Source organism: Palaemon carinicauda, chromosome 16 (genome assembly GCF_036898095.1).
Source record: "Palaemon carinicauda isolate YSFRI2023 chromosome 16, ASM3689809v2, whole genome shotgun sequence".
Lineage (NCBI taxonomy): Eukaryota > Metazoa > Arthropoda > Malacostraca > Decapoda > Palaemonidae > Palaemon > Palaemon carinicauda.
Window position 1 is genome coordinate 65,931,230 of NC_090740.1, and position 26,835 is coordinate 65,958,064.

General features: G+C 49.5%; 1 protein-coding gene across 2 annotated transcripts in view; it reads left to right on the forward strand.

Annotated features, from left to right (window-relative positions):
- Nucleotides 1-26,835, forward strand: part of Gapvd1 (GTPase activating protein and VPS9 domains 1) — a 494,617-nt gene that overhangs the window by 63,267 nt on the left and 404,515 nt on the right. The window contains exons 2-3 of one of the 2 annotated variants that reach the window (XM_068389833.1): nt 14,706-14,775; nt 14,892-15,008. In XM_068389833.1, the coding sequence (XP_068245934.1) occupies nt 14,904-15,008 (105 nt within the window). In that variant the 5' untranslated portion in view covers nt 14,706-14,775; nt 14,892-14,903. The remainder of the gene's footprint in view (nt 1-14,705; nt 14,776-14,891; nt 15,009-26,835) is intronic. The other variant, XM_068389834.1, reaches the window with a different exon arrangement.

Sequence of the window (26,835 nt, forward strand, 5' to 3'; positions counted from 1 at the left end):
TAATAACTTGAATGTCGCGGCTGCTCTCTGCGATAAGGTACCAAAAGATTTGGATGTGTATAGGCCTGCCGATTAGTTGGAAAAAGACGCAGACTTAGTTATGCATTCCCAGAGAAATCCAAAACCACTGATGTGGCTTATAGCTGAATCAAAGGGGGTTACAGGGAATTATTTTAAAATATGCAAATTCATTCAGAAAAAAGTAGGAACTATTGCACCTGGCGATATATCTCGTTTCGGAAAAAATAGTTTCCTTATCCATGCCAAATCCAGTACACAGTCGGTAATATTGTCCAATATGAAATTAAGTAATGATGACATTAAGTTAGATGTCAAACCCCACCTAAATTTTAGCTACAGAAGGGGCGTAGTTTTTAACAGAGATCTATATGATTTTACAGAGGAGGAGATACTGGCCATGTGTCCATTAAATGTATGGAAAGTTCACAAAGTCCCAGGTACATCAATGATAATCCTTACGTTCCAGGATGCTGATGTACCTTTTCATATTATTATTGAGAACGAAAGGATTAAAGTAAGACCCTTCAAGCAAAAGCCATTGCAATGCTTTAATTGTTTTAAATTTGGGCACCCGTTCAAAGTTTGCAAAAATGAGATGATGTGTGGTATTTGCTCCAAATCTTACCATGGAGAGTGTGCACTTGGAGCCAGGTGTTTAAATTGCAGCTCGAATCACAAATCCACAGACAAGAGCTGCGAGCTATATAAGTTGGAGGAAGCTGCCCTCAACAAATCAAACTTAGAACATATAAGTTTGACCCATGCTAAAAGACTATTAAATAAATCAAATACATATGCTAAGGCATTAAAATCAAACCAACCTAGCGCTGCCAATAGCTAAAAAAAAGTATACTATCTGACAAAATGTCAAATAACGAGGTAACCATATTACCTCCTGAGGCTTTACCACGGTGTATTAACACTAGGTCATTGCCCATTGCTGTACAGCCTTCAGCCGCCATTACAAAAAATAATACAAACCTCTCTCAGGCCATGTCCTTGCCTGATCTGATGGAGGTTCCACTTAAGACTAACTTACCTGATGCACCTGTAGTGGGAAAGGTGCAAAAACCTCGAATCCCACCATCTATTAATCGTAAAAGAGAGAGACCTCCATCTCTCTCTCCACCCTCTATTAGAAACGTTAAGGTTATGACATCAAATAAATTTGATGTTTTGTCTGTTGATGTTTCTAACCGTGATACCTCCTCCCACTCATCAAAGCAGGCAGCAATAAAGGATGTATGAACATCCCCGCCGGGGCTACAATGGAGGTAGAAACATCCAAGCCATAGAAAAAAAAAAAATAATAAATATATATGTACATAATATATACATCTCCTCGCTGAGGGAGGATTTTTGCAACAAGTTGCGGTCAGGATGTCTGGACATCTGCGGAAGTCATCTGCAGCTGTCTACCAGGCAAAGTGGAAAATTTTTGTGTGGTTGGTGTCGTGGAAGGGGTATCTCTCCACTCGATGCCACTATTCCAACAATAGCGAAGTTTCTCGTGTATTTCCGGGAAGAAATGCGCCTTTCAATCTCGGCAGTGAAAGGCTATCACTCAGCCTTAAGTCTAGCCTTCAGGCTAAAAGGAATGGACATTTCTTCTTCGCTGGAACTTTCCCTACTCATACGAAGTTATGAACTTACCTGCCCTCAGTTGGAAGTGAGACCTCCTCCATGGAACGTGGTTCAAGTTCTCAGGTCTCTTAAGAGACCTCCCTATGAACCATTACACCAGGCTTCAGATCGCCACCTAACTTGGAAGACGGTGTTCCTACTAGCTTTGGCTTCAGCCAAGCGTGTTAGCAAACTTCATGGTCTCTCGTATGACATCGCCCATTCATGTGGATAGGGGGAGGTAACGTACAGATTCGTCCCTGAGTTTATTGCTAAGACTCAGAATCCGGGAGTAGCGGACCCTCGGTTCAACTCCTTCCAGATTTAGAGTCTCCGTTCTGTAACAGATGACCCAGACCATCTCCTACTGTGCCCAGTAAGGAGCTTGAGGCTATATCTCAAAAGAACGGCTGCAGTCCGTCCTCAGGTGCAAGCGTTGTTTGTTAGCACTGGGAGGACTAAGAGGAGGGTCACCAAGAATACCATCTCGGCATGGATTCGTAGGGTGATTCATCTGTCCCTGAATCCAGACCCTCCTCCATCACGTCGCCCTAGAGCACATGATGTCAGGGGCGTAGCTACGTCCTTGGCCTTCAAAAAGAATTTCTCAGTGACGCAGGTTCTTCAGGCTGGGGTGTGGAAGCGTCAGACGACCTTCACAGCCCACTACCTGCAAGACGTGACCCACAGGAGGCTCGATACGTTCTCTATCGGCCCTGTGGTGGCTGCACAACAGCTGGTTTAAAACCTCAAGCTCCTTATTGGACAAGTAGCAGAAGGTTGAGGGCATTGTTACCTGATTTTAGTCTGCATGAATGAAAAGGTTTGTCTGGCCCTTATTCTTTTCTTCATCATCCCCTCTCTTGGGGAAAGCAGCATCCTGGGTTCTCTGCACAGCTGACTTCAAACCACTGCAGGTAGACCATGCTTTCTTGTGTTCCTAGTATTAGGTGTAATACTGTCATGTCCCCATACCCTGACGAGGTGGTATTGGGAGAGACCTAGCCTGGATTTCCTTCTGAGGGACTCCAGGGCAACTGCCTGGGACAAGTCACTTTTCACCTTTGCACACACCTTACGTAGGCCGCGGCAGTTTCACAACCGCCAGCGAGGAGCAGGGATTCCCTATTGTCTGAGTCCTTGATCGCTCTAATATGGAATCCCGGGAAAGCCAAAGCCAGTATGGCCGGGACTTACCACCCTTCCTAAGGGTTAAGTCACCCCATGTAAATAGCGTGGTTTGTATTTCAGTTACGGAACAAATGACAAATTCGTAGATAATTTGTATTTTTCCTAACTATACAAACCTTAGCTATTTACAGTTATGTGCCCGCCAGCCCTGTCCCCCAAGATAAGTCCTACCTCTAAGTAAAGTGGAGTATTCTCCGGTGTGTGTGAGGGAGAGGGGTAGCTAGCTACCCCTCCCTAACCCCCTGCTAACTAGCGGTGGGGTAGGAAACCCTCGTTAAAACTTTTATGGCTCGTCGTTCAACTACGCCGAAGTAATTACCCCATGTAAATAGCTAAGGTTTGTATAGTCAGGAAAAATACAAATTATCTATGAATTTGTCATTTTCAACAAGCAAAACTGTTGTTGTCCATTTCAGTCATATTCAGGGAGTACATCCAGACCCGGATATATACATCAAAGGTCAACGGATCCCATGTGTAAGTGAAAGTAGATTTTTAGGATTAATATTTGATTGCAGACTGTCATGGGTTCCTCACTTGAAGGCGTTTAAAGTTAAATGTCTTGACGCTCTGAATCTTTTATAAGTATTGTCCCATACATCATAGGAGGGGGGGGGGTGGGGTTTCAGACCGTAAAACTGTTTTGAAATTATAAAAGGCCTTAATTTTTTCAAAACTTAGTTATGGGTTTGAAATATACTCCTCAGCCACCCCAAGTTGATTAAAGGTATTAGAGTCAATACACCATGCTGGTATTAGATTGTCCACCGGAGCGTTTAGAATTTCACCTATCCCAAGTCTCGTAGTTGATGCTGGAGAATTACCTTTAGACCTTTACTGAAACTTCTAATATTCAGTATTGGTTTAGGTTGCAAAGAGTTCCTAATTCTTTAGCCTGTCAGACTGCAAACTTTGTAAGGCATTGTAGAAATTTCGATTTACACCCAAAATCTCAACAACCTTATGGTTTTTGGGTAAAACAATCAACAAACAGTCTTGATATAGCAAGAAATAGGGTTTTCCATTTAGGATATTACTAATCCCTCCATGGAAATTACCAGAGATATCTTTTTTGTAAATTTTTGATTGGTATGATAAAGAATATGACTGAATTAGAAGCCAGGTCTCTTTTTATGGAACATGTTGAAGAACATACGGAATCGACTTTTATATAAACTGATGGCTCCAAATCTGATGCTGGCATTAGATTTATAGTACATAGTTCTTTTAATTGTAGAGGTGCACTTCCTCGAGTATCTTCCATATTCACTGCCGAACTAAATGGCGTAAGACCGCTATTGAGAAAATAGCATTAAAAGAGGGAGGGCAATTTTACCATTTTTAGTGATGCAAGAAGTGCCCTACAAGCTTTAGAAGATTTTAATTCAAGTAACCCTTAGTATTTTAGAGTGGCTTTTAATTATTGGCCTGAAAAGTATAACAGTTTGATGTTGCTGGGTTCCGGCGCACGTAGCTGTGTCTGGAAATGAGGAGGCAGATTTATTGGCAAAGAAAGCTGCAGCTAATTTGCTACCAAGAAGTTATCCCATTCCCTGTAATGATTTTTTACCTACAATTAAAAATTTTGTTGTTCCGTAACCGTAATACAAACCACGCTATTTACATTGGGTTTACCTTTTAGCGCAGCTGAAATGACGAGCCAATAGTTTTAACGAGGGTTAATTAACCCCGCGCTAGTTAGGGGAAGGGTAGCTTGCTACCCCTCCCCCCCCACACACCGGTGACTTGCTTCACTTCACTTTTGGCTCGGAGGTGATCAGACGTGTCTGTTCATCGTCCTCGTGACAGCCTTTAATTTTTCTGCTTTTTCTTTCTACAACGTGTGTGTTGGTTGGAAGTTGACCTTCATTATTATTATTTTACAATGCGTACATGCCCTGGTGTTGCCGGTCGTCCTTGTGGGACCTTTATGTCGGACGTAGCTACGGACCCTCACACCCTTTGCCCTCAATGTCGGGGCCGACGGTGTGACCAGGAGAACATGTGCCGTGAGTGCAGGGAGTGGTCTGCCTCCCAGTGGGAGAGGTTTGGCCGCCGGCGTAAGAAGTCCAGGAGAGACCGTTCTCCTTCGGGGTTAGCCTTGAAGGAGGAAGGTTCTCGGGATTCTTCTTCCGCCGCCCAAACCTCCTCCGAAGCTCCCCTTCGTCCGGCTCCTAAGGAGAGTCGGCCGAGTGGTAGCGCAGGCCCTAGTTCTGTTTCCCGACCTTGGGTGGGGGGAGAGGGCGTCGCCTCCCATAGCGAGGCGGTTCCCCCTCCTCCTCCGGGGGAGGTTATTGATAATGCTTTAACTAATGATGATCTTTTGCAGATTTGGTCTTCCCTGGGGCTTAAGGGCTTGCCCTCCAGGGTCGCCTTTATTGACCTTGTCTCATTGGGGGCCGCTGTTAAGCAGTCGCCGGCGGTAGCAGAGGTAGACCCTCTGTCTATCGTCGACGTCATGGTGGCAGAGGCCTCCGACGTGGCTGGGCAATCCTCCGCAGGTGCTGTTGAGGATGATGGTGCTGAGGGCTCTCCTCCCCCTTCCGTACATCCTTCGAAGGGGGAAGTGAGTCCTTCGGTCTCTGCTGCTGCTCAGCTTCCTTCTAAGGGAAGTGCTTTGACTGAGACTCCCCTTCGGAGGACCGATGGTCCCGATGATCTTCCCCGAGGCCGCCTCCGCCGTAAGGCTCACTGTTCGCTACGTCGCAAGCGCCTCCCTTCCCCTTACAAGGGGGTTAAGAGGCGCCTTTTTGGATCTTCTTCCTCCGAAGGGGACTCTCCTCGTCAGCCTCAACCTACAGCTCCGTCTCCCTTGGACCTCTCTGCAGACCGTTCACCAACTCCTGCCAGATCTTCACCTTCTGGAGAACTCGTCACCCGACGGGCAACGGTCCCTTCGGGGCAAAGGGATTCTTCCCTTCCACGAGCAGTGCTAACGCACAGGCGCTCTCCTGCTCGTCAGCGCTCTCCTGCTCGTCAGCGCTCTCCTGCTCGCCAGCGCTCTCCTGATTGTTAGCGCTCTCCTGCTCGTCAAGACTCTCCTGTTCGTCGGCGCTCACCTGCTCGTCGGCGCTCACCTGCTCGTCGGCGCTCTCCTGATGTTCGCCCTCCTCGCCAGGGCTCTCCTGCTCGTCAGCTCTCTTCTGAGCGTCAGCGCTCATTTGAGGATCATCGCCCTGCGGTCTCTGACCATCCTACAGTTCCTGCTGAGCTCCCTGCTCGCCCTCAGTCTTCTGATCCTGTGGCTACGCAACATCGTTCAGCGCGTGTGTCAAAAGCACATGTTCACCATTGCGCCAGCGATCTTCCTGTTCCTGCTCGTGAACGCGCCGCGCCACCTGTCCCTTCACAGGATCTCACGCGTCGACCTCCTGCTCGCCAGCGATCTCCTGCTTGCCAGCGATCACCTACGCGCCAGCGATCACCTGCTCGCCAGCGCACACAGGCGATTTTAGTATCGCCTATTCGCCAGCGTTCTCCCACGCGCCAGCGTTCACTTGCTCGAGCGCGCACAGGCAATTTTGGTATTGCCTATTCACCAGCGTTCTACGCGTCAGCGATCACCTGTTTCTCGGCGATCTCCGGACCGCCCGCGTGTGTTACAGCCTGCGCGCCAACGTTCTCCAACGCTTCGTCAGCCGGAGGTTCTGAAGGGACATGGTTTGCCAGCTACTAGCTCGCCATCGCGCGATCGCTCACCTGCGCATGCTGCTCGCTATCGCATGCCAACGCGTCACCATGCCACAACGCGCCATCGCCTACCTGCGCGCCAGCGCTCACCAGCTCATCATCAATCGCCTGTTGACCCACATCGCCAGCGGTCTTCCTCACCCACGCGGCAGCGCGTTTCCTCGCCATCGCGCCAACGCTTGCGTTCGCCGCCTCGGACACTCGCTCATTCACCTGCCCGCCCGCGCGACCGCTCGCCTGTGCGCAACTGCTCGCCCGTGAGACCGCTCGCCTGTGCGCAACCGCTCGCCCGCGCTCCCGCGCGACCATCGTTCGCGGTGAATTCCGCAGCCGGTGGTAGCAGTAGGAACGCGTGTTCCTAGACAACGCTCGGGATCGCCTCCACCCAAACACAGGTTGGTAGTGCAGGACAAGGATACTACTGAGGAGAGGTTAGTACATCATTCTTCCCCACCTTCTTTTCAGGCAGGTACTGTGGTGTCCACTCCAAAGGATCGCCCGATCCCTTTCCCTTTAGCGAGGATTTCGGACTCTGTGTCCTTGGAGCAACAGACTTGGTTTGGTCCTCTGGCGCGGGCATTAGTGAGGATTATGAAACCAGCGCTCGCCGACCAGGGTAACAAACCAACGGCTGTCTCTCCTACGCTGAAGAGAAAGAGAGGAGTGGACTTCGTGGTGACTTCACCCAGGGCGAAGTTGGTTCCCAAGAGGTCGGTCGCGAAGGCCCCTTCTCCTGCTCGAGTGCTTTCTCCTTCTCCCGTGGACGAGGCCTTTCCGTCCTCAGGTGAGTCCAGTGGGGCGGTAGTCTTCCCCTCGGCACCAAGGGGGGAGACTTCGCTTCATGGAGGAGAATCATCTCGTGAGGAAGGGGCCCCTCGAATCTTTTTGTTGGGATCCTGTATCCCTCCCAGGAGGGAATCCAAGGACTCCAAGACCGTCCCGAAATCCTCGTCAAGGATTCGCCAGGAACCCACGACTACTCGGGGGAATGTCCACGTTTCACCCCAGGAAGAGATCCCTGGGGCAGGAGACTTAGCTGCCAGCCCGCAGGGAGGAGAACAGCAGGAATCCGAACATGCCTTCTGGCAGGTCCTAAGCCTGATAAGGCAACTTAATGGGCTTATGGATCCAGTCATCGCCCCCCCGTGAAGGCAAAGACACGATCTTGGATGAAGTGTTTGACGTTCGGAAGGCCCCGAAGTCCAGTGCAGCTCTGCCCTGGTCTCGGGGTCTGAAGAGTGCCAGGGCTAGGGCCAACGCTCAGCTCGCGCTTCTTGCCTCCTCCAGTCGTTCCACTGCCGGGAACAAGCTCATCCCTCCTCGTCTTCAGCAGAGGAGGTATTTCGAGATTCTAGGTGAGCCCAACCTCGCTCTTCCTCTCCATCACTCTGTGGAGGAGCTGGCGAAGGGAGTTCCCCTTGAGAAGCTCTCTGCCCGGCAGGTGTCGTTCTCGGCGGGAGAGATCCTTAGCCACGAGAAGGTCGCTAAGTGTGCCATGCAGGCCACTTCGTGGCTGGACTTTTGGCTAGGATCTCTGGGCATCCTATTGCGATCGGAGGACTTGTCCAAGGAGACCAATAGGAAGGCTCTGGAGACCTTCTTGCTCTCGGGCAACCGCTCCATCGAGTTTTTGCCGCACCAGGTTACCACCCTGTGGGCCAACTCGGTGTTGAAGCGTCACGATGCTGTGTCCGAGAGATTCCATCCGAAGGTCCCCACCGTGGATGTGTGTAGGCTCCGACATGCTTCCCTTCTGGGGGAGAACCTGTTTGAGCCTCAAGACATGGAGCGAACGGCTGAGAGGTGGAGGTGGAGGGCCCTTACAACTCGGCCCTATAAGCCTCCAGCCCCGCCACAACAGCCTCGTAAGGCTCCAAAGCAGGCACCGGCAGTTAAGAAGGTGGTGTCTAAGCCCCAGCCCTTTCCAGCCAAGGTCAAGAGGGGCGGTAAGTCCTCCAGGGGAGGCAAGACTCCTAGGGGTGGCGGCCGTGGCCGCAAGCCCTAGGGGTGGCAGTCCCCCTGCGTGTCCACCTGTGGGGGGATGCCTTCAGCGTTGCGTCCGCAGGTGGCAGCAACACGGGGACGATGCTTGGACGGTCTCAGTGATCGGCCAAGACTATCGCGTCCCGTTCACAACATCTCAACCTCCCCTGACAGCGAATCCAGTGTCGTTGAGCTCCTATGCCACGGGATCGGCAAAGGGGCTGGCCCTTCAGGTCGAGACCATGCTCGAGAAGGGTGCTCTCCAGGAGGTCGTCGACGGCTCCCCAGGCTTCTTCAGTCGACTCTTTCTTGTAAAGAAGGCTACTGGAGGCTGGAGACCCGTCATCGACCTCTCAGCTCTGAACGGGTTTGTCAACCAAAACCCGGTTCAGCATGGAGACAGCAGACACGGTCAGACTTGCGGTGAGACCACAAGACTTCATGTGCACACTGGATATAAAGGACGCGTACTTCCAGATCCCAATCCATCCGTCTTCCAAGGAAGTACCTGAGATTTTGCCTAGACGACAAGATCTACCAGTTCAAGGTGCTGTGTTTCGGTCTCTCCACAGCTTCTCAGGTGTTCACCAGAGTGTTCACCCTGATTTCATCTTGGGCGCACAGGAACGGCATTTGTCTCCTTCGTTATCTGGACTATTGGCTGATCCTAGCAGACTCGGAGTCGACCCTTCTTCGGCACCGAGACAGGCTTCTGGATCTTTGCTGGGATCTGGGGATCGTGGTAAACCTCGAGAAGTCCTCTCTGCAGCCGTCCCAACGACTGGTTTATCTAGGCATGCTAATAGACACCAATCTCCACAAAGCCTTTCCATCAGATTACCGGATAGCAAGACTGAGGAGGGTGGCGGAACCCTTCCTCAGGCGAGAAGAACTCCCTGCCCAATCGTGGTTGCGTCTCTTAGGTCACCTATCCTCCCTGGCTCGTCTGGTTCCAAACAGCCGCCTCAGGATGAGATCCCTTCAATGGCGGCTCAAGTCCCGGTGGAATCAAGGATCCGATTCCCCGGACATTCTGATCCTAATGGGGTCTCTGGAACAGACGGACTTGCGGTGGTGGCTGGTCGACGAGAACCTGCGGAAGGGAGTGAGTCTTCTCGTCCTCCCCCCGGAATTGACTCTGTTTTCGGACGCGTCAAAAGAAGGGTGGGGGGCGCACGTTCTGAACCAGAGGACCTCAGGCCTTTGGTCAGAATCAGAAAAGTGCCTACACATCAACCTGCTAGAATTGAAGGCCGTCTTTCTGGCTCTTCAGCAGTTCCAACGGTCCCTGGCGGGTCACTCCGTGGTGGTGATGAGCGACAACACCACGGTAGTGGCTTATATCAACAAGCAGGGAGGCACTTTTTCGCAGCAGCTATCCCATCTTGCAGTAGAGACTCTGAGGTGGACCGAAACCCACTCGATAACACTATCAGCTCGCTTCATTCCTGGCAAGAGGAATGTGCTCGCCGATAGTCTGAGCAGGGCCTCGCAGATAGTGAGTACCGAGTGGTCTTTGGATCCTCAGATAGCCAACAAAGTCCTGACTTTGTGGGGTTCCCCGACTGTGGACTTGTTCGCGACAGCTTTGAACTTCAAGCTGCCCCTGTACTGCTCCCCAGTCCCGGATCCCAAGGCACTCTGGCAAGATGCTTTCCAGCAACGGTGGGACAACATCGACGTGTACGCCTTCCCACCGTTCTGTCTGATGAAAAGGGTGCTCAACAGGACCAGACTATCGGTCAACTGTTCGATGACTCTGGTAGCTCCGCTATGGCATCACGCGGAATGGTTTCCTGACCTTCTGCAGCTCCTGACGGAGCTCCCGAGGGAGCTTCCTCCACGACACGAGCTTCTCAGACAACCCCACTCCGGCGTCCCTCACAGGGCCGTAGCCTCGCTTCGGCTTCACGCCTGGAGACTATCCAGCGTCTCCTCGCGGAGAGAGGCTTTTCGCAATAGGTTGCGGAGAGAATGTCTCGGCACCTGCGAAGGTCCTCTGAGGGAGTCTACCAAGCAAAGTGGAGAGTCTTTTGTGAGAAGAAATGCGCCTTTCTGTCTCGGCAGTGAAAGGCTATCGCTCAGCCTTAAGCTTGGCCTTCAGACTGAAGGGCGTGGATATTTCTTCATCGCTAGAACTCTCTTTACTCATACGTAGCTATGAGCTTACCTGCCCCCAGTCGGAAGTGAGACCTTCTCCTTGGAACGTGGTTCGAGTCCTCAGGTCTCTTGAGACCTCCCTTCGAGCCATTACGCCAGGCCTCCGATCGCCACCTGTCTAGGAAGACGGCTTTCCTACTCGCTTTGGCTTTGGCCAAGCGGGTTAGTGAACTTCATGGTCTCTCGTACGACATCGCCCATTCAAGGGGATGGGGGGAGGTAACGTTCAGGTTCGTCCCTGAGTTTGTTGCCAAGACTCAGAATCCTTGAGTGCCGGATCCACGGTTCGACTCTTTCAGGATCGCGAGTCTCCGTTCTGTAACAAGCGACCCAGACCAGCTGCTACTATGTCCAGTGAGGTGTCTGAGGCACTATTTGAAGAGAACGGCTGCAGTCCGTCCTCAAGTGCGAGCTTTGTTTGTGAGCACAGGCAGGACTAAGAGGAGGGTCACCAGGAACACCATCTCAGCTTGGATTCGAAGGGTTATCCACCATGCCCTGAATCCTGACCCTCCTCCGTCACGTCGCCCTCGAGCCCACGATGTCAGGGGTATTGCTACATCCCTGGCCTTCAAGAGAAACATCTCTGTGACGCAGGTACTTCAAGCTGGGGTCTGGAAGCGTCAAACGACCTTCACAGCCCACTACCTGCAAGACGTGACCCACAGGAGCCTCGATACGTTTTCTATCGGCCCTGTGGTGGCTGCACAACAGCTGGTCTAACCTCAGGCTCCTTTTTGGACAAGTAGCAGTAGGTTGAGGGCGTTGTTACCCGGTCTTGGTCTGCGTGAATGAAAGAGTATGTCTGACCCTTACTTCTTTCTTCATTCTCCCCTCTCTTGGGGAAGCAGCATCCTGGTCCTCGCATAGCTGACCTCGACCTCTGCAGGTAACCCATGCTTCTTTGTGCTCCTAGTATTAAGCTTAATACTCTTGCGTCTCCCATACCCTGACGAGGTGGTATTGGGAACGTCCTATCCTAGAATTCCTATCTGAAGGTCTCAAGGTCAACTTCATAGGACGAGTCACACTCTCCTCCACACACTGCTTATGTAGGCCACTCGTTCCTAGCGATGCTAGGAACTTGTGAGGTACAGGGGCTCCCTCTCTCTAGTGCTGCTCACTGAGGGATCGAGCCCCCGGGCAAGCCGAAGTCAGTAAGGCTGGGGACTTTCTACCCTTCCTAAGGGGTAAGTCACCCAATGTAAATAGCGTGGTTTGTATTTCGGTTACGGAACAAATGACAAATTCGAATATAGTTTGTATTTTTCCTAACCATACAAACCTTAGCTATTTACACATATGTGCCCGCCATCCCTGACCCCCAAGTCAAGTCCTACCTCTAAGTGAAGTGAAGCAAGTCACCGGTGTGTTGGGGGGGGAGGGGTAGCAACTACCCTTCCCCTACCCCCCGCTAACTAGCGCGGGGGTAATCAACCCTCGTTAAAACTATTGGATAGTCATTTCAGCTGCGCTAAAAGGTAAACCCAATGTAAATAGCTAAGGTTTGTATGGTTAGGAAAAATACAAATTATCTTCGAATTTGTCATTTTACAATAATTGGCAAAACCATTGGGATAGTTTAATTTAAAATGAGATGAGAGAAATAACAAAGGTTATATTCCCTTGGAGGTATAACATGATGCCCTGAAAGTGGGAGATGACTCTTTGTCATCTGCGCAATGGTCACACAGATGACACGAGTATCTGCTAACTGGCCAACGCCAACCATATTGCAATGACTGTTTGATACCCTTGACAGTGAGGTATTTGTTAATTGAATGCCCTTTAGAACAAAAAGCGATAGATATCTGTTTAAGGCTTGAGGTGAGGATGGCAGGTTCATCCTTGCCAAGATTCTTGGACATGTGTCGTACAATGCTAGCGACCTTTTTAGATTTATTTCAGAAGTTCTTCCAAAGTTATTTAACTTTTATGATGACATATTTACTTTTATGGTCTTAATTAAATATTCTTTTATTCTTTACTTATGCTAAACGATATCGGCGTCAATGACCTTCAATGTCAGGATGCCAGAAAACTTCAAATCAATCAATCAGTCAATCCACTTCCCAATCAACTCAGACAGCCACATGTGAAGATATTCCACAGAGCTCTAGCTTTGCTATGGCTTTACTCTTGGAGGTTATCCAGCAACTTCTCTAGGCACGAGGCTTTTCGTAGCCAGTTGACAGAGTTGTCTTCTACCCTCTGTCAGGTGGAATGGTGTATCTTCTGTGGTTAGTGTCTTGGAAGGGGTATCGCTCCTTCTTCTCAGCACTACTATCCCAGTTATAGTGGAGTTCTTATTGTACCTCAGGAATGAAAGAATCTGCTCAATATCATGAGTGAAGGGATATCGCTCGGCCTTGAGTTCTTATTGTACCTCAGGAATGAAAGAATATGCTCAGTATCGTCAGTGAAAGGATATTGCTCGGTCTTAAGCCTTGCCTTTAGACTGAACCGAGTTAACACATCCTCCTTGATGAAAAGGTCCCTCCTCATACATAGCTTCTAGCTTACATTCCCTCAGTCAGAAGTCAGTCTGACCTCTTGGAATATAGTGCATGTACTGCAATCTCTGAAAGGAGTGTCTTACGAACCTAATAGTCAGTCTTCAGATTGTGACCTGACCCTAAAGACAGTTTTCCTGTCAGCTCTGGCCTCTGCTAAAAGAGTTAGGTGATGGGGCCAAGTGACACTCGACTTCATCCCTGAGTTTTTAGTTAAGACTCAAAATCCAGCCGCAGCAGATCCTAGATTCGGGCTCTTCCTTATTGAAAGTCTCTGTACTGTAACAAATGACCCAGATTAACTGTTATTATACCCTGTTAGGACGCTGAGGAAATACCTTAGGCGGAACCTTCGAGCCTGTCCGCAGGTCAGTAGACTGTTTGTAAGCACAGGCAGGGTCAAGAGAAGAATTACAAAGAACACAATCTTTTCCTGGATTAGGAAGGTCATCAAACAAGCCCTCCACTTGGACTCAACTCCTCTTAACTGTAGACATAGAGCTCATGACATCAGGGGTGTTAGCACATTTCTGGCCTTCAAGAAGAACTTTAATGTGATACATGTCTTACAAGCTTGCATGTGGAAATGTAAAAAAAAATTTCACAGCTTACAACCTGTAACCCACAGGAGCCTGAACACATTCTCCATAGATCCTGTGATGGCTGCACAAAATGTAGTCAGTAATGCCTCAGCTCCCTTAGGACAAGTAGCAGTTGGTTGAGGGCAGATGTTACATGGTTGTAAGTCTAGTATGAATGTGCGTTTGACTGGCCTCTTCGTTTTTCATTCTCTCCTCTCTTGGCCCTCGAACATCCAAGGAACTCTGCAAGCTAACCTCCTCTGACTGCAGGTTGGTACCATTGTCCCTTGTTTAACCCGATATACAGTATGCTCTATATTTGTTACCTTGCCCGATCTCCCAGCGAGGTAGGAAAGGTGAGAGAAGAGCTTAGCTCCAGGGTGTCTTACCTGGTTGTTGCAATGCTCTCACTGAGAGGTAGCAAGGTGATAGGGTATGCTCTTCCACAACTCGTGCGAAGCATAAGAGTCGCACCTCTAGTTAAAGACCAACGAGTTGGCTTTGGATTTCCATCTACCTAAACATGAGCCTCTACAGTAAAGAGCTGAAAGGTTTTTATTTGGTGCCAGAATAAATGACAAAATTGAAAATAATTTGTATTTACCATACAAACCTGAAGCTCTTTACACATACTGGCCTGCAATCACCTACCCCCGGAAGGCTTAGCTGCAATTGCAAAGTGTATTTTTATGGCTACTACATGTGTGAGCGGGCAATTCGGGTCTAACCCTGCTACCCCCCTCCGCTACCTAGCAGAGGGTAGTTAGCTTAGCTACACCTCCCTAAACGTTTTACGGCTAGTTTCAGCTGCTTCTGAAATATGTCTCCTTAGTAAAGAGCTTCAGGTTTGTATGGTTAGAAAAATTACAAATTATTTCTAAATTTGTCATATTTATTTGTGTAAGAGTAAAAGTTTTTATTATTAATTTCATTGTTGTTACAGGTAACTAGATCATTCCCAGTATCAAAATAATGAAAAGCTCTGCAGCTACTTCACCATATTTTAGATAAAGGTTAGTTGTGGATACTTGCTCATTAATGGTTTGTGAATTTTGTCACCTGTTATTCTTTTAGAGAAATCAGATGATGTGCAAAAAGTTAATACTGGTTTACAATATTTGTTTTTCAGAGCTCTGCAAATATGGGAAGTTTACAAACAGACATTGGGGAAATAGCTCACCTTTTGAAGCAAGAAAGATTATTCTTGGAAGCTGAGAGGCAGCAGATTCGAGTGCTAAATGAAAGGGTATGTTTGTTATTGTAGATAGTGTATTGTACTGTATATTTAAATCATAAAGGTTTTGTGATATGTAAGCTTCAAATTTGCTATTAGCATTACATGTAATAGTTTTAGGTTGAAGTTAATGAATTGTAATGTGTTCCGTAACTGAAATACAAACCACGTTATTTAATATGGGTACAGTGAACCCTCGCTACTTCGCGGTTCGACCATCGCGGATTCACCACTTCGCGGATTTTTTCCATAACCCATATATATACAGTAATATATATATATATATATATATATATATATATATATATATATATATATATATGTATGCATGTATTTATGTATATATGTAGGTATGTATATGTGTATACATATAAATATATATATATATACACACACACATATATATATATATATATATATATATATATATATATATATATATATATATATATATATATATATATCATCTATATATCTAAAGTAGGAAGATGTGATGTAGTTCTAAGGGAAAAGTATGGGAAATATGTCTGGGTAATAAGCAAAGCTCTACCTCCAGTTTGTTTCTACATTATGATCAGAGATAAATGTAAACAAAACATTGGTTGCCATTTTTTATCGTGCTTTTTAGCATGTTTAGGAAATGCATGATATAAAATCACCTTTAATATTTGTGCCTGTTTTAGTTTAGGGTACTGTAGTACATGCATTAAGTGTTGTGTACATTAAAGGGTAGTTTGTTAACAGTACTACGTACAAGGGAAGGTTTTCAAAGTCTGAATATACATGTTGAATAAATAGGTAAATATGGTGTCACTACTTCGCGGATTTTCACCTATCGCGGCCGTGACTGGAACCTATCTACCGCGATAAACGAGGGTTCACTGTAATTACTTTCGGCGTAGCTGAAATGACGAGCCATTAGATTTTTAACGAGGGTTTACTACCCCACCGCTAGTTAGCTTGGGTTATGGAGGGGTGGCTTGCTACCCCCCCCCCACACACCTGTGATTTAGCTCACTTCGCTATCGGCTCGGGTGACGGTCAGACGTGTCCGCTTTCACCCTCGCTTTTGTTGATCAGCCATTATTAATCTTTCTTTGCTTTTTCTTTTTCCAGAGTGTTTGTGAAGTTGGCCTCTGCTATCATGCGTAAGTGTCCTGGTTTACCTGACCGCCCTTGTGGCACATTTATGTCGACGGTCGACACAGATCCCCACACCTTGTGTCCTCATTGTAGGGGCCAAGGGTGTGATAGTGTTAACGTATGTGGTGAGCGTAGGGAGTGGTCTACCTCCCAGTGGGAGAGGTTTTCTCGGCGCCGGAAGAAGAAGTCCCAACGGGATATTTCTCCTTCAAAGGTTTCTTTGAAAAAAGAAAATCCCAAGGACTCTTCCTCCATTGCCCAAACCTCCTCCGAAGCTCCCACTCGATCGGTTTCTTCCGAGAAGCCGTCGAGTGGTAATGTAGACCGTAGTTCTGTTGACCGATCCCGGGGTGTGGGAGAGGGAATTGCCTCCCATAGCGAGGTAGCTCCTCCTCCTCCCCTGGAGGAGGATATTTCTTTGTCTGTTAATAATAATGATTTATTATAGCTTTGGGCTTCCTTGGGGCTTCAGGGTTCGGCCTCCAAGGAAGCTCTGTTTGACATGATCAAGTTGGGGGCAGCTGTCAAACAGTCGCCGACGGTAGCAGAGATCAATCCTCTGTCTATCGTCGACATTGTTGTGACAGAGGCTTCTGATGTGTTATCTCAAACCTCTGCTCCTGATGTTGCTGCGGTAGCTGAAGGCTTAGTTTCCCCCTCCGAACATCCTTCGAGGGAAGAACTAAGGGAGTTCACTCTCAGACACTCCTCTTCGGAGGACTGCTGATGGTCAGCCTGCTGGCCCTACGGCCCCCAGAGGGCGTATAAGGCGGAAAGCTCGCGTTCCCCTTCGCCGTAGAGGTCTTCCTTCACCTCACAAGGGTGTTAGGAGGCGCCTCTTCGGCTCGTCATCTCCACAGTCCTCCGCAGAAGAACCTCGTCGTCGTTCACCTATCCTGCCAGCTACCTCCTTGGACCTCTCCGGAGATCGTTTGCGATCTCCTTCGGTGGAAGGTCGTCCTTACACAGGACACGCCGACCTTCCACCCTCCAGACCTGCTGACCTGCCGTCGCCGTTCCTGGCTGCCGATGCGCTGTGGGCGCCATCACACCCTGTTATTAAACAGGCAACGGTCCCTTCAGGGCATAAGGGACTTGAGCACAAGATTGTGTCTCAGTCCCTTAAGCGCCAGGTACTCCCTGCGCGCCAACGACCTGCAGCAGATGTTCCTGTCTTAGCGTGCCAGCGCTCACCTGTGCGCGTGCGTGCAATTGCTGTTGATCCTGCTATTACACGCCAGGGTTCCCCTGCGCGCCCACGACCACCTGCGCGCCAGCGTGCCCCTGCAATAGTTCCTGCAATAGCGCGCAAGAGCTCATCTGCGCGTAAGCTCTCACCTGTGCGGAAGTGCTCTCCACTGGTTCCTGTTTAGTGCACCAGCGCTCTCCTGTACGTCAGTGCTCTCCTGTGCGTCAGCGCACAAAGGAAGTTCCAGAGATAGCGCATAGGCGCTCACCGGACCTCCAGTGCTCTATAATGCCTCAATGCGCGACTGCGCACATGCGCACAACTGCTGTCGTTCCTGATATAGAGCGCCAGTGCTCACCTGTGCGCCAGCGCACAGCCTTGGAGTCTCCTGAGTTAGTGCGCAGGCGCTCACCAGGACTTCAGCGGTCTCCAAACCGACAGCGCACTTCTGTGCACCCGCATCCTGATGCGTGCCATGAGCGCCCACGATCTCCTGTGCACCAGGCACGTCCATGATCTCCGGATCTGGGCGTAGTTCCAGTTGCTCCTGCTTGCCAGCGCTCACCTGTGCGCCATCGCGCGCCCTCGCCCAGTGGATCAGCCAGATACACGCTCTGTGCGCCCGCGCGCTAGAGATATTTCTCCTGCGTGTGCGCGCCCAACATTTTCGCCCTCACGGGCCCTTTGGCAAGATCCTGCGCGCGCGAACAATTGCCTTCGCGCGTGAGCGCTTATCCAGCCTCCTGCGCGCCACCTGTCATCGCCTGGTCAAGCCGCCACGCACCATCGCTCGCCCGCGCGCCATCACTCGCCCACGCGCCCTTGCCTTCGCACGCCTGCGCGCGGGCGCTAACATTCTCCCGCGCGCGACCCAGGGCAGGGCCCATCGAGTGACCACCAGCGCAATTTGCAGCGCGATCCCCAGAGCGATCATAGGCGCGATCCCACACGTGAAGCCGCAGGACATTGCGCGGCCAGGTCATCATCGTCTCGTTCCCCACCCCGCAAGCGCAGAACAGGGTGCTCGTCGGAGGAGGGGAGGTTTCCGGATAGGTCCAAGGACTCTTCTTCTTCTGTTTCACCATCTTTTCAGGAGAACCCTCGTTTGGTTACTCCTCCTAGGGATCGAACGATCCCCTTCCCTCCAGAGGGAGAAGCCCTGGTTTGGTACCATTGTCAGAGCTCTCGTGCAGTCTTTTGAGCCTGTATTCTCTGAACTTGGTCACAAAACAGTGGCGGCTTCGTCTCCCCTGAAGAGGAAGAGAGGAGTTCCTTCCGTGGTAACTTCTCCAAGGGCGAAACTGTCTCCTCAGAAGTCCTTGAGGAAGGCTCCCTCTCCCCCCCAGACTTTCTCTCCCTCCCCTGCGGACGAGGATTTCCCGTCCTCTGGGGAGTCAGGTGAGGCGGGTCATTCCCCCATCGCACCTATGGGGGAAACTCCACCTCGCCCCTTGAAGTTTTCTCAGGTAGGGGTTGAGAAGAGCCTTCCACCATCACTGCTGGAGTCCTGTATTCCTCCCAGGAGGGAGCCGAAGGACTCGAAGACTTTGCCTAAGTTTTCATCAAGGATTAGACAGGAGCCAGCCAAACCCTTGGAGAACGTCCGCGAGTCCCCCTAGGAAGAGCCTCTGGGGACAAGAGACTTTGCTGCCAGCCCTTCAGGAGGAGAGCTACAGGAGTCAGAACATGCGTTCTGGCAAGTTCTGACCCTCATGAGGACTCTCAATGGATTTCCGGATCCAGAGATTCCTCCTTGTGAGGGCAAGGACACGGTCTTGGACCGAGTCTATGGTACTCAGAGACCCTCGAGGGCCAGTGCGGCTTTGCCCTGGTCACGGGGGTTAAGAGTGCGAAGTGTGCCATGCAGGCTACTTCGTGGCTGGACATCTGGCTAGGGTCTCTGGGCATCCTGGTGCGGTCTGAGGACCTGTCCAAGGAAAGCACCAGGAAGGCCTTGGAGACCTTTTTGCTCCCAGGCACGCGTACCATCGAGTTTCTAGCCTACCAAGTCTTGAGCTTGTGCGCTAACACTATATTGAAACGACAGGATGCAGTGGCTGAGAGATTCCATCAAAAGGTCCCCTGTACTGACGTTAGCAGGCTCAGACATTCTTCCGTCCTCGGTAAGAATTTGTTTGAGCCTAAGGACGTGGAGCAGGCTGCTGAGAGGTGGAAGAAATCCAACCAGGATTCCCTTCTCCATAGGGCCCTAACATCGAGGCCCTACAAACCTCCACTTACACAGTAACCACATCCTGTCAAGATTACGTAGAAGGCAGCTGCAGCGAAGACAAAAGTGTCTAAGCCCTTTCCTGTCAAGGACAAGAAGGGCAAAAAGTCCTCTAGGGGAGGAAAGAATCCTAGAGGGAGCGGCCGTGGCCGCAAACGCTAGGATTGGCATGTCCACCAGTGGGGGGATGCCTGCAAAGTTGCACGACAAGGTGGCAGCAACTCGGGGCCGATCCCTGGATGATTTCAGTAATCAGTCATTGATATCGCGTCCCGTTCACGACATCTCTACCTCCCCTGACAGTGGATCCAGTGTCGTTGAGCTCCCTTGCCATGGGATCGGCAAGGGGGCAGACCCTTCGGGCAGAAGTTGAGACCATGTTGAAGAAGGACGCTCTCCAAGAGGTAGTCGACGGGTCCCCAGGCTTCTTCAGTCGACTCTTTCTTGTAAAGAAGGCGTCTGGAGGCTGGAGACCAGTCATCGACCTCTCAGCCCTGAACAGGTTTGTCAAGCAGACCCCGTTCAGCATGGAGACAGCAGACATGGTCAGACTTGCAGTGAGACCGCAAGACTTCATGTGCACACTGGACCTGAAGGACGCGTACTTCCAGATCCCAGTCCATCCGTCTTCAAGGAAGTACTTAAGATTTTGCCTAGACAACAAGATCTACCAGTTCAAGGTGCTGTGTTTCGGTCTCTCCACAGCACCGCAGGTGTTCACCAGAGTGTTCACCCTAATATCTTCATGGGCTCACAGGATCGGTATCCGTCTCCTCCGTTACCTGGACGACTGGCTGGTCCTAGCAGACTCGGAGGCAGCCCTTCTTCGTCACCGAGACAAACTTCTGGGACTTTGCCAAGATCTAGGGATCATGGTAAATCTCGAGAAGTCCTCTGTGCTGCCCACTCAGAAACTGGTATACCTAGGCATGATCATAGACACTAATCTCCACAAAGCCTTCCCATCAGACAACAGGATAACAAGGCTGAGGAAGGTCGCGAGGCCTTTCCTCAGATGAGAAGAACTTCCAGCCCAATCGTGGTTACGTCTCCTCGGTCACCTCTCATCCCTGGCCCGTCTAGTTCCCAATGGTCGCCTCAAAATGAGATCTCTCCAGTGGCGACTCAAGTCCCGGTGGAATCAAGGTCACGATTCCCTGGACATATGATCCATATGGGTTCTGCGGAACAGACGGACCTTTAGTGGTGGGTGGCAGACGAGAACCTACGAATGGGAGTGGATCTTCTCGTCCTCCCCCCGTATTTGATGTTGTTTTCGGACGCCTCAAAGAAAGGGTGGGGGCTCACATTCTGAACCACAGGACCTCAGGCCTGTGATCAGAATCAGAAAAGTACCTCCACATAAACCTGCTAGAGATGAAGGCCGTATTCCTGGCTCTTCAACAGTTCCAACAATACCTGGCGGGCCACTCTGTGGTGGTGATGAGCGACACCACCACAGTAGTGGCTTATATCAACAAGCAGGGAGGTACCTTTTCAGAACAGCTATCCCATCTCGCAGTAGAGATACTGAGATGGACCGAAGTCCACTTGATCGCACTTTCGGCTCGCTTCATTCCAGGCAAGAGGAATGTGCTCGCCGACAGTCTGAGCAGAGCGACGTAGATAGTGAGTACCGAGTGGTCTTTGGATCGTCAAGTAGCCAACAAAGTCCTAACTTTGTGGGGTTCCTCGACTGTGGATCTGTTCGCTACAGCGCTGAACTTCAAACTTCCGCTGTACTGCTCCCCAGTCCCGGATCCCAAGGCGCTCGGGCAAGATGCCTTCCAACAACGGTGGGACAACATCGATGTCTACGCCTTTCCCCCGTTCAGTCTGATGAGGAGGGTGCTCAACAAGACCAGAATATCGGTCAATCTCTCGATGACCCTAATAGCTCCGCTATGGCATCACGCAGAGTGGTTTCCGGACCTTCTGCAGCTCCTAACGGAGCTCCCGAGGGAACTCCCTCCACGACACGAGCTACTCAAACAACCACACGCCAACATCTTTCACAAAGCCGTAGCTTCGCTTCGACTTCACGCCTGAAGACTATCCAGCATCTCCTCACTGAGAGAGGATTTTCGCAGCAAGTTGCGAACAGGATGTCTGGACACCTGCGTAGGTCATCCGCAGGGGTCTACCAGTCGAAGTGGGGAGTCTTCTGTGGTTGGTGTCGTGGAAGGGATATCTCTCCACTCAATGCCACTATTCCAGCAATAGCGGAGTTCTTCGTGTATTTGTGGGAGGAAATGCACCTTTCAGTCTCGGCAGTGAAAGGCTATCGCTCAGCCTTAAGTCTAGCCTTCAGGCTCAAAGGAGTGGACATTTCTTCCTCTCTGGAACTTTCCCTACTCATACGGAGGTATGAACTTAACCCGCCCTCAGTCGGAAGTGAGACCTCCTCCATGGAACGTGGTTCGAGTTCTCAGGTCTCTTAAGAGACCTCCCTTCGAACCATTACGCCAGGCTTCAGATCGCCACCTTACTTGGAAGACGGTGTTCCTGCTAGTTTTGGCCTCGGCCAAACGAGTCAGCGAACTTCATGGTCTCTCATACGACGTCGCCCATTCAAGGAGATGGGGGGTGGTAACGTTCAGGTTCGTCCTTGAGTTTGTTGCCAAGACTCAGAATCCAGGAGTGCCGGACCCTCGGATTAACTCTTTCCAGGTGTCGAGTCTTCGTTCTGTAACAGATGACCCAGACCATCTCCTACTGTGCCCAGTAAGGAGTCTGAGGCTTTATCTTAAGAGAACAGCTGCAGTTCATCCCCAGGTGCAAGCCCTGTTTGTGAGCACAGGTAGGACAAAGAGGAGGGTCACCAAGAATACCATCTCAGCTTGGATTCGAAGGGTCATCCATCATGCCTTGAATCCAGACCCTCCTCCGTCACGTCTCCCTAGAGCACACGATGTCAGAGGCATCGCAACATCCCTGGCATTCAAGAGAAACTTCTCTGTGATGCAGGTTCTACAAGCTGGGGTCTGGAAGCGCCAAACGACCTTCACAGCCCACTACCTGCAGGACGTGACCAACAGGAGTCTCGATACTTTCTCTATCGGCCCTGTGGTGGCTGCACAACAGCTGGTCTAACCTCAGGCTCCTTAATGGACAGGAAGCAGAAGGTTGAGGGCATTGTTACCCAGTTTTAGACTGCATGAATGAAAAAGTATGTCTGGCCCTTACTCTTTTCTTCATCCTCCCCCCTCTTGGGGAAAGCAGCATCCTGGGTTCTCTGAATAGCTGACCTCAAACCACTGCAGGTAAACCATGCTTCCTTGTGTTCCTAGTATTAAGTTAATACTGTCACGTCCCCATACCCTTACGAGGTGGTATTGGGAGAGTCCTAGCCTTGAGTTCCATCTAAAGAACTCCAGGTCAACTTCCTAGGACGTGTCACACTGCATACCTTCACACACAGCTTATGTAGGCCGCAGCACTTGCACAGCAAGATACTATCGAGGAGCAGGGACTCCTTATTACTGAGTACTGACACACTCAAATATTGAGTCCCCGGGCAAAAACCAAAGCCAGTAATGGCTGGGACTTACCACCCTTCCTAAGGGGTGAGTCACCCATATTAAATAGCGTGGTTTGTATTTCAGTTACGGAGCAAATGACAAATTTGTAGATAATTTGTATTTTTCCTAACTATACAAACCTTAGCTATTTAATTAAACTTGCCCGCCAGTCCTGTCCGCCGGGAAAGTCCTACCTCTAAGCAAAGTGAGCTAAATCACAGTGTATGAGGGGGGGGGGGGCCGGTTTAGCAAACTACACTTCCCTACACCCCGCTAACTAGCAGTGGGGTTGTAAACCCTCGTTAAAAATCTAATGGCTCGTCATTTCAGCTATGTCGAAAGTAATTACCCATATTAAATGGCTAAGGTTTGTATAGTTAGGAAAAATACAAATTATGAATGAATTTGTCATTTTGAGAGGGTTTATAGTCATTCCTACACGTAATACAGTCCATCAGTATTTTAATTGGAGTATGACAACGGTGAAGCTGAAGCGTCCATTAAACCTTTTACATGGTAAATCTTGTTGGTCATTAGGTGGGAGGGAGGGAAGTCCCTCCCACCTGACAGGTAGAGCAACCTTCACTTTGACTTGGCTACCATAGAACAGGGTATTTTGGGGCCATAATATCAGGGGACGTATATCTTGATACGACACATAGCAATCTTCACCCCGAATAGCGTTTTCGTTTCGAGGGGGAAGAGTGGCAAAAACAGAAGGGGAGCCGTTATCAAGGTTACCCTTCCTCCCGTACTATTACGAGTATCCAAGATGGCGCTCATTCCTATTTTCGTAGCGAATTCGCACGGTGGTTTTCCCTGTTGCTCTAACGTTTGTGATCGATTTATCGAGGATTATCATGCAATCTCCAGCTTCTTCTGCCTCTGGAAAGTTGATTATTTATTCTTTACTGTGTATAATTTTTAGCTCCTGCCTCACAGAGAAATTAGAATAATTTTAAGAGTTCGGAGCTCGGCCGATCACTGGAGGCGCCATGGGCACTGTCGTTCTTGACGCAGGTTTTATTTAGTTAGCAGAACGACACTCCCGGTTGTAATAGCATGAATAATTTGAAAGCTATTTAAACACAATTATACTAAGAATATTATATATTATGTAGCTCGTATGCTTTTTAGAGTTTCGGCGATTTAGGTAACCGAATCTCGCCCCGCGCTAGGCTACCTAGCTTACGCGCTTCAGTTTACTTTCCTACATGTTACAGAATGACATTCCTAGTTGTAATAGCATTAATAAATTATGAAAGCTATTTAGGCACAATTATACTAGTTAAGATTTATATATTTATGCATATATTTCCTCCTCCTTATGTCGATCGTATACGTTAGAGTTTCGGCGATTAAGGTAACTGAAATCTCGCCTCGCGCTAGGCTACCTAGTCTATGCGCTTCAGTATACTTTTATACATGTTCCCAGTTTACCCTCTTGTATCGTTTATTAATTCATTAGGAGATAGATATCTCCTAGAATTATTATATACTCGATACTCGTCTCCTGTGGAGATTGAGGGTAATCCCTTCTTCCCTCTGAGTGCCACCATGGGCGCCAACCCTATCTTGGTCTTGCCATAGAGTAGTCAGTCCGGCTTGACTAGGCTAGTGTTTTCTGTCTCTTACCCTTGCCGGCGGATAGTCCGGCTTTGGGTTTTGACAGAACCTCAGAGTATTCAGTCTTTTTGCTAGCGGCCGAGCAGCAGGGTGATTAGTCACTCCCCTGCCGGCTTACAGCTGCCGGCATAGGAGGCCATGCCTCCCGAGGCTGCACTTGAAGTGGTGGTATGATGCCACCACCTTCTCCCCTGTGGTCTAGAAGATTAGTCCTGTGTAGGCAGACCCTAGGCTGAAGAATAGATATTCTTCTGCCGCCTAGGATGACGCCGATAGTGAAAGAGTTTCTCCCGTGTGTGGTAGTGGCGGCAACCTTGCTGCCTTCTTCCACACTTAATACAGGACCCTTTCCCTGCCCCTCTCTGTCCTTTAGCGATGGCCTAGCTGTTTCAACCCTGTGGCCGTCTTCCTACAATCTCATCGCTTGCCGGGTAGGTTGTGGCGCCGGCCGGGCTCCTACATAAGCAGATGTATAGTCACTCAGTCTTTCCCTTACGAACGCAAAGCTCCGGGAAAGGTTGTGACGGCTGCCGGTGGGAGACACCTTTACTGTCGAGTGTTCTTCAGTCCTCTCTTGGATTGCTATCCACATCCCCGAAGTCGGCAGTGACCGGCAACGGTTTTTGTTGTTGGATGGAAGCTTGAATGATACATTCTCCCCTTCCATTTGAACCCTCATCCTGGAGGAAGGCAGTAAGATTAAGTACTTGCGCCCTTATTTATGGCTAATAAACATTTAATAACGTAGCCCTTCACTCCATGTTTTCTCTCTCTCTGTCGGCTAGTGCCGCCAGGTACTAACCCAGCTGGCGACATGCCGGCTGGACCGATGCCGCCAGGTACAAACCCAGCTGACAACATACTGGCTGGGCCGGTGCTGCCAGGTACTAACCAGCAGGCGATATGCTAGCTGGATCGTGCCACCAGTTGCTAGCCTAGCCGGCAACATGCCGGCTGAACTACAGTATATGATTATACAGTAGCCAGTATATTTGCAGCATAGATTATACTGCAAACAGAAAACTATAGTATATATTATACTGTAGTTATTTTCCAACATACCCTGTGTATCCTTGCACAGTCTATTGTTGAGACCAATCTTGTATTGAAAGAAAAGATTTCTTTCAATACACTGATATCTAATCAGTTAACAATTTACCCCACAATATTAAAGACCTTAAGAAGGGTCAGTGTTAAGATACACTTATCTACCCCTAGGGGTTAGAACCCTTCTCTTGGGTATCCTGAATAGGAAGACTCTATGGCTTTAATTTTGGGGGAGGTCACAGCAATTGGCTGGACAGGAAACACAAGTATGTGTCTTTCCTAGTTCCTTTCTAGCTTGACTATCCTAAGCTATAAGGGTTAAAATATTAATAGTAATATTTTACATATTTGTTTATCAGGTGAGATAAACAACTGCATACTCATTTAGATTTCCTCTCTTTACAGGAGGACACCTCTTCCCAAATGAAGTGGTCAAGGAGGTAGTTGACAAAGCCGCAACGGAGAATAGGAACCTTCTCCAGAAGTGGAGAATGTCATCCAAAAGGAAGTCTTCCCCGGATGAGGGTCCCCAGCCTAATAAGAAGACTAAGAGACCTAGACTACTCTCTCGGCCTGCCAAGCAACAACATCCCACAGTCACCATAACCGCGGTGCCCCAAGTGGTTGCTCAACCGTAAACCTCTTACCAGATGGTACCTCAACAGCTGGTTACCCAGTCACCAGCATTCAATCCTGCATTTGAGAGGCAGACCACTACCTTTCATCCCAAAGGTAGAGGCTCCAGACGGGGCTCCTCAAAACATCCCTCACGAGGTAAGGGAGGTAGGGGAGGACGCGGTCAGGGTGGTAAATCCTCCGGAAAACAGAAGCAATGAGTTGCTTCAGGTAGGAGGGAGGCTCCAACAATTTCAGGATTGTTGGACCTTCGATCCTTGGGCTCACAGCCTAATCAAGAACGGACTTGGGTGGAGCTGGAGCTAGGCTCCACCAACATTTCCTCAATTCTTCCAACACTCCACCCCCTTACTGGAAGAATATACCCTAGAACTATTGAGCAAACGGGTAATAAGGAGGGCAAAGTCCATCAAATTCCAGGGAAGGCTGTTTTGTGTTCCCAAGAAG